The 14,604-nt window shown below is 31.4% G+C and overlaps 2 protein-coding genes across 4 annotated transcripts; one reads left to right on the top strand and one right to left on the bottom strand.

Annotated features, from left to right (window-relative positions):
- Nucleotides 1-1,355: 1,355 nt before the first annotated feature.
- Bin1 (histone deacetylase complex subunit SAP18) lies at nucleotides 1,356-4,908 on the bottom strand. The gene is made up of 4 exons (XM_076391733.1): nucleotides 4,661-4,908; nucleotides 3,859-3,965; nucleotides 3,506-3,700; nucleotides 1,356-1,527 (listed from the first exon to the last, which is right to left on the bottom strand). The coding sequence occupies exons 1-4, from the start codon at nucleotides 4,730-4,732 to the stop codon at nucleotides 1,440-1,442; spliced, it is 462 nt and encodes a 153-aa protein (XP_076247848.1). The 5' UTR covers nucleotides 4,733-4,908; the 3' UTR covers nucleotides 1,356-1,439.
- A 2,687-nt stretch (nucleotides 4,909-7,595) lies between these two features.
- On the top strand, nucleotides 7,596-13,544 carry LOC143187534 (uncharacterized). 3 transcript variants are annotated; one of them, XM_076391751.1, is made up of 4 exons: nucleotides 7,596-11,596; nucleotides 11,707-12,061; nucleotides 13,009-13,181; nucleotides 13,278-13,544. In XM_076391751.1, exon 1 carries the CDS (start codon nucleotides 7,699-7,701, stop codon nucleotides 11,212-11,214), a length of 3,516 nt encoding a protein of 1,171 aa, XP_076247866.1. In that variant the 5' UTR covers nucleotides 7,596-7,698; the 3' UTR covers nucleotides 11,215-11,596; nucleotides 11,707-12,061; nucleotides 13,009-13,181; nucleotides 13,278-13,544. The 3 variants fall into 3 exon arrangements, with proteins under 3 accessions (XP_076247866.1, XP_076247867.1, XP_076247865.1); XM_076391752.1 differs by adding an exon at nucleotides 12,323-12,539 and having other exon boundaries at nucleotides 7,596-12,061; XM_076391750.1 differs by having other exon boundaries at nucleotides 7,596-12,061.
- Nucleotides 13,545-14,604: the final 1,060 nt, after the last annotated feature.

Below are 14,604 nucleotides of genomic sequence, written 5' to 3'. Positions count from 1 at the left end.
TTTTTACCGATTACAGCAACTAATACTTCCAATTTTCGTTCATTCATTATGAAATAAGTATTATTGTACAGTTTTCAATGTTTTGATACACAGTAAAATAACGTACAATCCATAGGAACTACAAAAACATTGCTTTTTATTTTTTTTACTATAGCATTACTGTACTAAATCGGCATTTTGAAACTCTTTTTCCTCGTTTTTTATGTTTTACAACTTTGTTAATTATTTTAAAAATCTGGAAAAATTCTAAAATATTTGTCGCAATAGCTAACATGTTGCAGCATTTTTTGTTATAATTTTTCCACCAATAGTTTTAACAAAATTGGTCAGTATCTTTCTTGTCTCTCGTTTTTTATGTTTTACAATTTTGTTAATTAATTTAAAAATCTGAGAAAATTCCACAATATTTGTCGCGATAGCTAAGGTGTTCCTAATTTTTTCATAATTTTTTGTCCAATAGTTTATGAGAAATCTACACTAACATTGTCTTTTATTTTTTTACAACTTGGCTAATAATTTAAAAATCTGAAAAAATTCCACAATATGTGTCGCAATAGTTAGCGTGTCCCTAATTTTTTTCATAATTTTCCATCCAATACTTTAGGAGGAATTTGGCAATAACGTGTAAAGGTCTTCAGTTTCTTGTACAAGCCTCGAGCACGGTGAGTAGCAGACGCTCCGCGTAGCTTGTGACCTGTCGCTGGTCGGCCGAGCGCTCGCTATTCGTGCTCTCTGATTGGTCGGGGTTTTTCGTTAATAACTTGTTAACAAAGCTTCGGAGGACATTTTTGCAAAGGAAAATGTTGTTTAGAATCACCCCAGGAATCACCCATTTCCGGCTCCCGCACTTAGTTTGGGACATCCTGTATATTTCCACTAATGCCCGTTTCTTCGCAACAGCGCTTCGATCGATTCAGAGTAGGCCCCGAAAGAGTCTGCCTCCCTTAATATATGAAAGAATCGTCGGAATCGGACACAAATCGCATACATGAATTGCGATTCCCGAATCGCCATGTGAAAAGAGTATTAGCAAAATAAAGAACTTGAGTTTAATAATGTATAATTAAAATAGCGGTATAATATTCTGCCACTTTAATGCTCAAGATCATGATCATGAACAGTTACTTACAAATGACGAAATTGATAAACTACTAAGTAACCAAGAGATATTTGATACTATAGGAAATAAATCAATTTCCATTTTCCCTGTATTCCACGAAAGTGTCGACTAAGCCGTCATTTTTTTTAAAGATTGTTCAAAATCATAACTACTCCCATGTTATGGTATATAGCCTATTTTTAACTTTTGTGGGCTTGTTACCAGTAATTTGATTACTACTCAAATAAATAAAATATTATATTTGTTACTGTATTCGTTTATTAAAATGATTGATAACTTATTACACGATTTATAAAGGATGACACTTATGTTATGTAGATTAGTATTGCCGTAAGGCACCGCGTCTAATTGCTGGTTGTCGATTTGGTGGTGTAATAGAAATATCTAAATAATCTCCAATTGTAAACCTAAAATTACATAAATATAGTATATAGTTAATAACTAAAAAAAAATTTGCATATGTTGCTTGAATAAATAATGCCTTACAAATTATTCACCAATATACAGGGTGTAACAAAAATGTCGCAGTTCCTTAAAAGGGGTGATTCAGGGGGTGATTTGAAACAACTTTTTCCTTAGCAAAAATGTAACATGAGGCTTCGTTAACGAGTTATTTACGAAAAACACCGGCCAATGAGAGCGCGAGTTTGCCGCCCGAGCGACTGCGGTAGCGTTGGGTACGCGCGCTAGATGCTACGGTTGTACTCCGAACAAGAAAGTCGTCATACATCGAAGAAAATAGCATTAGTACGAAAACTGAAAGCGACATAATAAATAATACCGAGTCCTTTTTTTGTGTATCACTTGAAGCGAATAATTACTTAAAATCGAGGAAAACTACGTGCAACGTAAAAACACGAATATGTAAATTTCTTATTCGCATAACGTATAAACGAAAAAGCAATACAACGAAAAATAAAGGAAGAAGAGGACAAACTTAACCTGTAGTTTGTAAACTTGTGTCACTGGGTCACTGTACCGATCCTGGTCATCGACCGTCGAAATGGTTTATGCTAGGGCACGCGTTTAGGTAATTTATGGCTTTATTGCTTTGGTTTCGAAGGAGACATGATCTCGGAGTGTCCGAACAAGGAAGGTCTGAGGTGCTTAAACTACGTGGGGGTACAAGGAGCTTCCTTGGAAAAATTCTACCCTACCATAAACCATTTCGATGGTCGATGACCAGTATCGGTACAGTGACCCAGTGACACAGATTTACAAACTACAGATGAATTGCATTTAATTCATTAATGATTATTATTTTTTAAATCTAACGCAGACTACTTTCAACGTTTCTATCTTCAACGTTAATTCTCCAAGTCTCCGTTCATTTCTTTTGTTGCATTGCTTTTTCGTTTATACGTTATGCAAATATTTTCATACGAATGCTATTTCCTTCGACGCATGCCGACTTTCTTGTTTGGAGTACAACCGTAGCGCCCAGCGCGTACCCAACGCTACCGCAGTCGCTCGGACGGCAAAGTCGTGCTCTCATTGGCCGGTGTTTTTCATTAATAACTCGTTAACGAAGCCTCATCTTACATTTTCGCTAAGGAAAAAGTTGTTTCAAATAACCCCCTGAATCACCCCTTTTAAGGAACTGCGACATTTTTGTTACACCCTGTATAGGGTGTTCCACTTAAAGGGTGCCACCTAAATATCTCTCCTACCTGTAATGACAAAAAATATTTTGTATGTAATTTGTATACTATCAGAAGACTAGTATATTGTAAAAACTGTTGTTTACTAAGGTCATTATTTCCAGATTTTTGAAAATCATCAACAGTCTTTTGCATATATAAGTGTATATTTTTTTCTGTTACATCGTTTATATGCTATTAAAATATTTTGTAAAATACTACCATTAAATATAATGAGATGACCTTGAAATAACCTTGACTCATAAAATTAAAATTAAAATTAAACATGATAGAAATAAATTTGTAATTTAATTTTTTCATCAAATTTGAAATTTATTTCTACTGAGATCACAGTGTTTAACAACGGTGAGCAAGGATTGATAAGTTTATTATTAAATTTAATATTTGTAATGAGTTTGCAATGGTTTCATTATTTATAGAAATAACTTTCATGTTTAATGGTAATTTTGTGAGATAAGATTATTACAAGGTCATGTCATTATGTATATTAGAATGTACTTTAACATCAGTTGCACTAATATATACTTATATGTAAAAAAATGACCTCCAACTCTGAAAAAAATAACCTTGACAAAAACCAATTTTTTGAATGTCTTTTAATGCTATACAAATTACATACAAAATATTTTCGATATCGCTATAAGTAGGGGAGATATTTAGATGTCTATCTGTAGGTGGGACATCCTGTATTGTATATATTAAAGGCTTAATAAAAACTGCATACCTTGCTTGTGCCAGGGTTTTGTTATCATCTGCACCTTTTTGTCCAGAACAAGTAACACCTATTTCACGCATACGATATCCAGAATTACGTAATTCTGGAGTTACTAAAGAAAAATCAAAATATGTCCCCTTACTTCGTGCATCTGGATTTACCTCTTTAACTAATCCTGTAATTTCTCTCAATGTTGCATCCATCCTTCAATTAAAAAAATATATATACACGTTTAGTATGTTCAATAACTGCAATAGTACTAAATAGTATTATATACATGCTAAATATTATTTCTAATGCTAATATACACGTCACTAAAGTAAATAAACTAAACAAATGTATAATTTTTATTTCATCAATACCAAGTATATATTTGTAATTCATTGGAAGGAACATTTCCTCTACTATATTCCATTATGTTATGATGTCGTCCTGTGTTACAAAATACACGAAGTAACAGTGGACACGTCTGGAAATGTAATATTAACAAATTTAAAATAAAAGCACAGAACAAAGAGTATAAATATGTGAAAAATGAAAATGAACTACAAATTATGTTTCTCAAAACTATTAACTCTAGTAGACTTTTTCTTTGTAGACTTTGTAGACTTTAATTAAGTTCTATGTCTGCTTTAACCAGCTACATTTATACATATATGTAAAGAAAGTGCATTACCTATAACAAAACCATATAATTGTGTTTCAACAAACAAATTGAAATCAAACAAGCAAGTAAAGATAATCCATGTATTCAAGAATGAATAAATGTGTCATAAACATTTTTTTATGTACGTCAGTGATGTCAGGCATTCTACCATGACCAGGTATTCTCTATTACTCTCACCCAATCATAGTAGAATGTCTGGCATCACTGATTTAAACTTATCATACATGTATGTACATTATACACGTATGTACATAATACTTGTATGATATATGTAAATAATAAACATTCTGTACATACACACAATTTATTTAGTCTGCAAATATTTGGCATATACTTTTCAATTTGCGCAGCCATGCGTTTATGTGGTTACAGATCGGTCAAACAGAATTGATTACAAGAAAATCTATTGTATATCAGCCCCTTATAATACAAGCTCGAATTTTATTCGATCACTTCACATAGTACTATAAAAAACCAATCTTTAAAAAATTTTATACCTTTTCTCTATCTATTGGTTTTTCTGGTAATTGTTTCTCATCCACTACCATAGATTCTACAGCTGATGTCATTCTCGTAATTCTGATAAACGTTGAAATGTATTGATCAGAGCTAACAGAAATTTGATTAATATTAACAAGGAAAAAGATTCAAAATCTTTTGTAATGTTATGATTGCGGCACTGATCTTTACAGGTTGTTTATTTTAACTGGAAACCCTCGAAACTGCTGCCTCTATCGGTCACAAGTAGACGTACAGAGGTCTTAGCCTTAGATCATATACACTTATAGATACGCTATCAGATAATTTCCCTGAGCAAAGATAAAACATCTATGTGACGTCACATGTGGGTAAGATGTATAAGCTATGCTAGTAAAAGTTTCATTGATTCTGCTGGAACTAGATCTAGGGGGTCTAGGGAATTTCGAATAAGCGTACGCTGACTTGCTAGAAACATAGTTCTGGAAATCTCGTTCAGGCGCCGCCAATGTCTAAATCCGTGGCTGACGGGGCCGCGTATTTGACCTATAAACTGATATACCGATATGCTATTTCAACTTACAATTAGATTCTACTTTAATTCTGTAACTCAGCTGTTGTAAAATCAACAGATTTCCAATATTTTTATCTAATTTTTTATGAATAAATATAATTTTCCTTACTTATTTGGTACAAGTCTATATATAAATATTTTCTCTTTAATAAATTTAAGTTATAGAATATGTAACGCAGACATGCAATGGGAAATAATTTACTGATACGAAGTAAGAAACACACTTTAAAAGTTATATAGTTCCATTCTCATGGTTTATTGTGTCAGATAGAAATGTAGAAAGTAAAAACATTGGTTTTTTCATTTTATAGTAATAAAAGAGCAATTGAATTATTTGGAATTTTTAACTATACTGACATGCACACTAAGAACTACGTTTTTAAAGTGATACAATTTCATTCTTACAATTTATTATCAAATTATTCTCATGACTCCAATTTTCCAAGTTCAAGAAGATAATCTGGCCAGAATGGTGCCATGTTCATTTATTGTATTAGTAACAACCCTTGAGACATTCGAACTAGCTGAAATTCTTCTAACGTACTTATTACTAAATTTTACTATTTGGGATTTACCTGTTATAAAACTTGAGATCCAATCAAAGAGGAGACCATTAAAGTTGCTAGCAAATAGTTAAGACAGTGACGTGGAATGAGAGACAAGGGTCTCTCTGGAACTAAATATTGTATTAACTTGATATCTTGCTAAAAATTTTGTGCGCTGACGATGCAAATAATCATTAAAAAGAAATCGATTCATTCGCACTTGTTTATATTACAGAATTGACCGTTCCATGATAGCCTACAATCAGCGTTTAAGAGGTATCTAGAATAGAGACAAAACCTCAGTATTTCCACTTTTGGCCGACGGGGGCAACAACTTCAAGGGTTTCCAGATAAAATGATCACCCTTCTGTGCACATACAATACATATTATACTCTATGCAATTGTTTCATGAAAAATTTGTGTGCTTTACTGCGCCGAGATCTCAGTTCGAAATTCGAATCTGGAATTATATTAGTGTTTGTATGGACTTACCTCTCGCTGATACCACGATTTTTTTTTCTATTATTTTTTCTTATCTGGAATTACGAAACTTTGGTTTATTTTGCGGAGTGTGTGTGTGTGTGTGTGTGTGTGGGGGGGGGGGGGGGGGGGGTAGTACTGATCTGAATCAGCAGAGGGCATTGAAACTCGTAAATGATTTTTTACATAAGACTCTCTTACTCTCATAGTCTCATGCGATCTTCCACTTTATCTGATATTTTTTCATAACCTACATCCCATATACCACATGTAATGTATGTACATACGTATATACTATCGAAGTAATGTAGGGTGAACGTATGGTAGGGTAAAAGTGTTATTTAAAATCTCTGTAGTGAACAAACTTTGGCATAAAAAAATACAAATCAAATGACTGAATTAAAATTTGTGTTTCAAATAGCATAAAACAAATTATTATCTTGTGACATGATATTGGACTATTAGTAGTATTAAATTATTGGATTATACTGATTAGTAATGTGTAGTTATTACTGTAATATCGAAGCATATTATACATATATGTTCTAGACTCGTGCAGTGAGTTGCAAGTAAATAACAGTTGTAAATAACATTCTTTTTTATAATACCATGAAATAATTAAGATAGTAGCAGTGAATTATGTTAGGTAAAGAGTATTCAAAGGCATTTCAAGATGGCATAACCACAGCCTCAAAACAAAGTAGTTATTCAAGGAATTCAGCTAAGAAAAATCCTGAAGCTGATCCTAGCTCTAGCAAACGAAAACATTCTGTTACAGACACAGATGATAAAGTATCAAAGAAACCTTGCACAGATTCAGAATTTCTTAGCGACTTACAGGATAAACCTGAGCAAGATGAATTGGATAATATTTTTCCAACTAGGAAATATATTCCTCATCATTTGATTGGACTTATGTATCGATTAGATCTGTCAGTGCTTTGCTCACTTAGAAAATCTATTTATGAGCATAAATATCCTTCATTGTCATTAGCATTTGGAGATTTTGAAGTCAATAAATTTAATAATATTGTTCTTCGTTATGAAAAGAAGTCTATTCATATACAGATTGAAAATGTAGATACATATTATATAAATAATGGTATCAGTTACACTAGACTATTTACTAAAGAAAAACAAAGTTTTTCTATTAATAACTACTTTGATAGTTTTATGAAGCATCTAATCTGCGAATCACATAGTTTATCAAGTAATATAGAATATCTCATTGTCTATACTAATTCAGAGTTGGATCTTACAGAAGAAAAGAAATTAAAAAAAGTACGATCTCGAAATTTTTATCCTTTTAAATTTGATAGCATAGATATGGAAGAATGTGACATTTTAAAAGACTTTTTATTTATAAATGACAATATACAAGGGCGTGCTTTTTATCAGTTTTCGCAAGATAAAACAACAAGAGAGGAACTTTTCAAACGATTAGAATTTTCGTCTGTTATGCAGAAAGCAATAAAAGGAAGAAAATTTCTTCAAGAATTTGAAAAACAAATAAAGGGAGCATTTTTAGATAAATTAGTATTTTCAGTTAATCAGCCTAACAGAGAAGAACTGAACAGAATTGTTAAAAGTGAAATAAAAAAAGTTCAAGGCGATTATATAGCAATACAAGAAAGAATATTACGTGATTTAACAGCTTCAGAAAATCATAAAAAACTTGACAGCTATATATCTGGAAGCATATATGAATTCAATTTGTTAATATCCATCTTGCATTCCATGTTTTTGCATAAAAACATGTTTTCCATAAATTTTGAAAGAAACAGCAATGATGTATCTAATGATATTATTATTAATTATAGAGGTAGAATTACCTATGTAAAGGCTTACACTACTAATAGTAGTATTGGTTATAGTCAGTTATTTCCTTTTAAACGACAGGGAAAAAGAGATACGTTTTCTATTAATAGACACTTTGCTTTTTTTATTGAAGGCCTAAAAAATGATATAAGATATTTTATTATGTACACTAATGCTGGCCTAGATCTTATGAAAGGACAGGAATTAAAAAAAGGATTATCTAAAGATTTTTATCCTTTAAAATTTAATAGCATCAATATTCAAAAGAAAAAGTATAAAATCCTAAGAGATTGTTTCTGTATAGATGAGAATGGTCTTTACCAATTTGCACAAGAGAAAACAACAAGAGAAAAAATTTTAAGTCTATTAAAGCTTCCTTCTTTGCAAAAAGGAAAAGAAGAAGAGCGATTTTTTAAGGAGAATGAAAAAGAAATAAAAGAGAAGTTTTTAGATAAGCTAATATTTGCAGTTAATCAACGTAATAAGACAGGATTGAATAATGTTATTAAAGATGAAATAGAAAAAGATAATGAGTCTAATAAGGTTCCGTATAATTACGAACAATTACATGAAATAGCGTTACGTTGGTTAGATTATCATAAATTCGATCCTATTACAAAAGGATTACTGGAAAAGCTTTTGGGAGATATAGAAAATAATATGTCTAGTTATCAGAAGATTCAAAATAAAGGAATTAAAGAAATTGAGTTTGCCAAAAGAATGTTTAGTAGAGTAGGAACACCTGCATTTAATCAGTTTTTAGATTTTTTAATTCACGGGGAGGGAAAAAAATATCTAAAAGTTCTGGAAAGACAAGAAATAAAGTTAACTAATGTGTCTAGTATTTTGGGCAGAGCAAGAACTAATGCTATAAGAGCCTTTAAAAACTTATATAATTTGTGGTTTGATGCAGAAGGAAAGAAAACACAATATTTAAAAACTCTAGAAGAAAACAGAATAAACCTATCCAACATGTCAAGTATTTTAAGTAAAGCAGGTGCTAATGCTGCAGAAACGTTTAAAGACTTATATGATTTGTGGTTTGATGCAGAAGGAAATAAAACACATTATCTAAAAACTCTAGAAGAAAAAGGGATAAATCTATCTAATATATCCAGTATATTAAGTGGAGCAGGAGTTAATGCTGCAGAAGCTTTTAAAGACTTATGTGATTTATGGTTTGATGCAGAAGGAAATAAAACACAATATTTAAAAACTCTAGAAGAAAACAAAATAAAATTGTTCAATATATCTGGTATATTAAGTGGAGCAGGAGTTAATGGTGTAAAACTTTTTACAGACTTATATAGCCTTTGGTTTAACACAAAAGGATGTAAAACACAATATCTAAAAACTCTAGAGGAAAACGGAATAGATTTAGCTAATATATCTAGTATTTTAAATGGAGCAAGAGCTAATGCCGTAAGAGTCTTTAAAGATTTGTATGATCTGTGGTTTGATGCAGAAGGAAATAAAACGCAATATTTAAAAACTCTAAAAGAAAACAGAATAGATTCTACTGGTATATCAGGCATTTTAAGTAAAACAGGAGCTAATGCTGTGAAAGCTTTCAAAGCTTTATATTATTTGTGGTTTGATGCAGAAGGAAATAAAACACAATATTTAAAAACTCTAGAAGAAAATGAAATAAATCTATCTAATATATCCAGCATTTTGCATGGATCAGGAACTAATGCTGTAAAAGCTTTCAAAGACTTATATGATTTGTGGTTTGATACAGAAGGAAATAAAACACGATATTTAAAAACTCTAGAAGAAAATGGAATAAAACTATCTAATATATCCAGCATTTTGCATGGAGCAGGAGTTAATGCTACAGAGGCTTTTAAATACTTGTATAATCTATGGTTTGATGCAGAAGGAAATAAAACACAACATTTAAAAACTCTTGAAGAAAAAGGAATAAATCTATCTAATATATCCAGTATATTAAGCGGAGCAGGAGTTAATGTTGCAAAAGCCTTTAAAGACTTATATGATTTATGGTTTGATACAGAAGGAAATAAAACAAGATATTTAAAAACTTTAGAAGAAAATGGAATAGATCTAACTAATATATCCAGTATCTTAAGTAAATCCGGAGCTAATGCTGCAAAGGCTTTTAAAGATTCATATAATCTTTGGCTTGATGAGCAAGGAAATAAAAAACAGTATTTGAAACATTTTGTTGAGAAAAAAGATGAAAGAGAAAGTTTTACGATGCATAACTTATCAGGTATCTTAAGTGGAACAGGAACTAATACAACAAATGCTTTTGAAAAATTGCATAATGTATTTTTTAATGATGACGGAGAAAGAACAAGACTTTTAAATGATTTCTATAATGCAGGTTTCAAGCCAAGTAATTTATCTTCTCTATTATGTAGAGCAGGAATTCGTGCTCCGTCCATTTTGGAAAGATTGCATAATGTTTGTTTTGATGAGGCAGGAAACAAAACACAGCTTTTAGATGATTTCTGTAATGCCGGTTTTAGGCCGTGTGATTTATGCAGTATACTAAGTGGAGCAGCGAATAGTTTAGAAGATTTTTATCATTTTTGTTTTATAGAAAGAACAAAAAAGTATTTAAATCACTTTTTAAATGAGAAAGAAAGTTTCACACTAAGTCAGTTATGTAATATATTGCATGGAGCAGAAGCTAATATTTGTTCTGCTTTAAAAGATTTCTATGATGTTTGCTTCGATGAAGCCGGAAACAAAACACAGCTTTTAGATGATTTTCATAGGGCTGGTTTCACGTCGAGTGATTTGTCGAAAATATTATTCATGACAGGAAGTAATACTTCTTCAATTTTAAGAAATTTTCATAAATCTTGTTTTGACAAAAAACATTATTTAAATCACTTTTTAGCCGAAAAAGAACTCTTTACATCAAAAAATTTATCTAAAATGTTATATAGAATAGGATTGAATGCTTGTCCTACCTTTGAAAAATTGCATGATCTTTGTTTTGATAAGGCGGGAAATAGAACAAAATATTTAGACAATCTTATCGAAAATAACCCGCCGAAGAAGGTATTTAATATATTATATGAAAAAGTTAGAGAAGTTCCTGTTACTTTTTTACATGATACATCACTTCAACAACCAAATACTAATGGGATAAAGGAAAACAAAATAAGAAAGTATAGGTGACCTCAGTATCCATTGAGGGAAAACGGTTTAAAGTGATCTTACACAGGAGTCTATAAGTCCAAAATAAACGTATTTCTTCAGCAGAATGGCAAAATAGATAGACAAAATAAACCAAGAAGAGATTGTAGGGTATCCGTGGGATTATATGATTGATCTAGTAGAGTTCTGCAAAAATTTACAGCAAAAAGTAAAGAAGTTGGAAGCAGAAATAGAAAGCTTGAAAGCAGAAAATAAAGTCCTCAGGTTAGAGAACACTGAATTCAAGGAAAGACTTGGTTTAAACTCGAAAAATTCATTTCTACAAAGCTCTAAAGAATGTACAAAATACAAAAGGATAAGCTAAAGAGTGACAGAAATGTTGATGGTCAGGTTGGACATAAGGGTAATTATCGAATTAAAATGGAAGCAAATAAAGTAGTGAAGATAGAATTGTCTAATACTTACGAATGCGGAGGAGAGATAGTAATATGTGAAAAACCTTATATTCGCCAGAAAGTTGATCTTTCGGAAACCAAGCCTTATGTAGTGGAATACTAATTACAACATGAACGTTGTCGGAGATGCGGGAAGAGAAGAAGTAGGAAGTTACTGGGAGATGTTACGTCAAATACATTTAGTCCAAAAGTTAAATCGATAATTGCAATTTTGAGTGGGTTTTACAAAAATTCAAAGCGTGAAGTGGTTAGCATCATAAATGATGTTCTTAATTTGAACATAAGTGTTGACGACATATCAAATAGTGAACATAGAGTTGCTGCAAAATATCAAAGAATGTATGAATAAGTAGAACGACAAATAAGCAGAAATGAGGTTTTGCATATCGATGAAACTAACCATTATAATAAAGGTAAACTTGGTTACCAAATTTAGATATCATCTTTTATGCAAATCAAATCATTTTTAGTGAAGTTAGGGTAAAATTGTTTTTTGTAAATCTGTTTATAAAAATTTTGAAAATTGTTTTTCATAAATCATCCACACTGTGTAGTATTTGGTACCATTTTTATTGGAAACACATAAGGATTCGATAAGTAGTACTTGTATCGAAATATGATAAGAAATATAGAATTGCATAATTTAGATTGCTAAGGCCTAGTCCAATTTTTAGCTTTTATGACTGCATTGTTCCTTGAATGTCGGGCCCTTGCTGGAGTAGCTCCCCAAGGGTCAGCCAGGCTGTGAGATAGTAGGAATGTGTTCCGGGTGCAGATAGCTGTTACGATTTGGGTGCAGTTATATGTTATACTAATGTAGTTGGAATATTGAAGTCAAAGTTCTGGGCTGTTAGTGTTCAGTTCGAAGAGTTTGAACTTTTGAATAATACGGTAAATAGTCATGAAGTGGAAATACTAATACGCGTACCGAGATAATATATTCGAGATATAGAAAATTCTTTTCGCAAGTATCGTGATAAAACAGTACTTCATAGGTTACTACCAACAGTAGAACCGTATTTAAGTAAAATAAATAATCGAATATGTCAAAATAATATAAACAAGTAGATCTGTATACGTACTTAAATAATATACTGTTTTGATAAGAGAGTGTAATTAAAAAGTTGTGCAATTCGTGCTATTAACAATAAACAACTGTTAACATATGAATTTAGCAAATTATTAATTGCTTTGGTGAATTAATAATGGTATACTTTAAAGTGCTAATTATTAATACTAATTTTGACACGCATTATGAATACATATATTGTGACATTTTGAATTGTAAGACTGTAATTTATAATTATTTTTATTATCATAAATTTGTTATTAAATTCATTGCTGCATATTATTATTTTAGGTAATGAATATCTTTCTATAAACATATAAATTGTTGTTGGGCCTTGAATGGAAGTTTTAGATATTATACCTGAATAACCGAGCATTGCACAGGACAGTAGAATATTCAAAAATTCCAGAATTCATATACGCCGAGTTATTTTGAATCAGTGCTCATGAGTCCACCTTTCGACGGTTAATATTTTATTTTTTTCTTTCCTTTTAATAGAAGTGAAGTAATTTCTATGCGAACTTTGTAAATTAAAAAAAAGTTCATTATTATTTTCATAGGTATAATATAATACTATGCAGAACCAGGTTATTACCCTGATTTTTAATGATATATTACCTGAAGACAAACCTGACGTACAAGACGACGAGATTCCTGTTGGTTAACCCTACTGGTAATTAGCAGATAGATTTGCTGCTTGGAGGTGCTTATTGAAAGACTATTTCATTAATGTATTCGCTTCATCACACATCTACAGTAATTATAAAATATACATTAATAATTTGTAAATAATACTTACTGTACTTCTAAATATATACATATATACAACAAATGTTATTTATTTCTTTTTTTCTCTAATTATAGCTCTGCAAGTTTTGCTTTTGCCTTTGCTTCTGAAAGTTCAAATACATATGTATTTTATTTTCATATGTTAGTAGATTAAACTGTTTATTTTTTAAATCCCAACAAAAACACTATCAGCGTAAAAATATGCACCCGGTATATTTGCAAAAATCGTAGTTACTTTGACCTTACAAAGTATCCGAGGTTGCTCGGTCGGACTTTGTAAGTCGATTGAGTGAGGGGATCATCAAAATAAGAAATGTCAGGGGGTTATCCTTCTACGTGTCTTCCATTATTGATAATATATTTATGTAATTTAGCTACGAATTCCTTTTTTATATTTATTAGCATTATTTTCTACTTATTATCTATACATGTTATTTTTGCACATTCATTAATTATTTTTGTGCGCAATTCTGTTATACTTTTGTGAAATTAATACTTAAATTAATTTATTAACACTAAAGTAGCGATAAAACGATCGAATTGGCTTGTGCCAGGTCTCCATCAACTCTGCAGTCCCTTTTTGGGAAAAGCCTGTTCTTCCCTTTTCCTCACTCCCATCACACTCTCGCATTACACTCAACCCTCACCAACACCAACACGGCACAGGCCGACTGCCGGTCGCCAACGGTTTCGTCGTTGGGTCTGGTCCTTATCAATCGTTTTATAACCTTTTTCCGGCAGGGTCTTACAGCTACGACATCTAGGTTCTTAAAACTACGATACTCAACTTTCAACTGGAGTTTGAAACGCAATTTGTCGTGAAACGTGAAAAAATCACGTGGCGAACAATCTAGTGATCATGGTAGCCATTCTGTTGGTCTGTCACACCCTATCTACTTATTTTCAAAATTTTCATTCAATCAATTTGTGACTGCTGACAATGCGAGAATGCACTATTGCGTTAGAACCAGACATTTTTCCTTTCGATTAGTGTCATGTTGTCTAGAATGTTACTTAAGTGAATTTGCAAAAAATGTAAATATATTTTTGTCCATTGAGTATTCCATTAAAGAAGTATGGACTTATTTATTTTCGATT

Source organism: Calliopsis andreniformis, unplaced genomic scaffold (genome assembly GCF_051401765.1).
Source record: "Calliopsis andreniformis isolate RMS-2024a unplaced genomic scaffold, iyCalAndr_principal scaffold0048, whole genome shotgun sequence".
Lineage (NCBI taxonomy): Eukaryota > Metazoa > Arthropoda > Insecta > Hymenoptera > Andrenidae > Calliopsis > Calliopsis andreniformis.
The sequence above is the reverse complement of the archived record's forward strand: the minus strand, read 5'-3'. Positions and strand labels throughout refer to the sequence as shown.

Excerpts from the sequence above, each read along its gene's own strand:
- Bin1 (XM_076391733.1), bottom strand. The coding sequence starts at position 4,732 with ATGACATCAGCTGTAGAATCTATGGTAGTGGATGAGAAACAATTACCA. Across the intron at positions 3,966-4,660 it reads AACCAATAGATAGAGAAAAG|ACGTGTCCACTGTTACTTCG; the intron begins GTATAAAATTTT and ends TTACATTTCCAG. Across the intron at positions 3,701-3,858 it reads GAATTACAAATATATACTTG|GATGGATGCAACATTGAGAG; the intron begins GTATTGATGAAA and ends TTTTAATTGAAG.
- LOC143187534 (XM_076391751.1), top strand. The coding sequence starts at position 7,699 with ATGCAGAAAGCAATAAAAGGAAGAAAATTTCTTCAAGAATTTGAAAAA.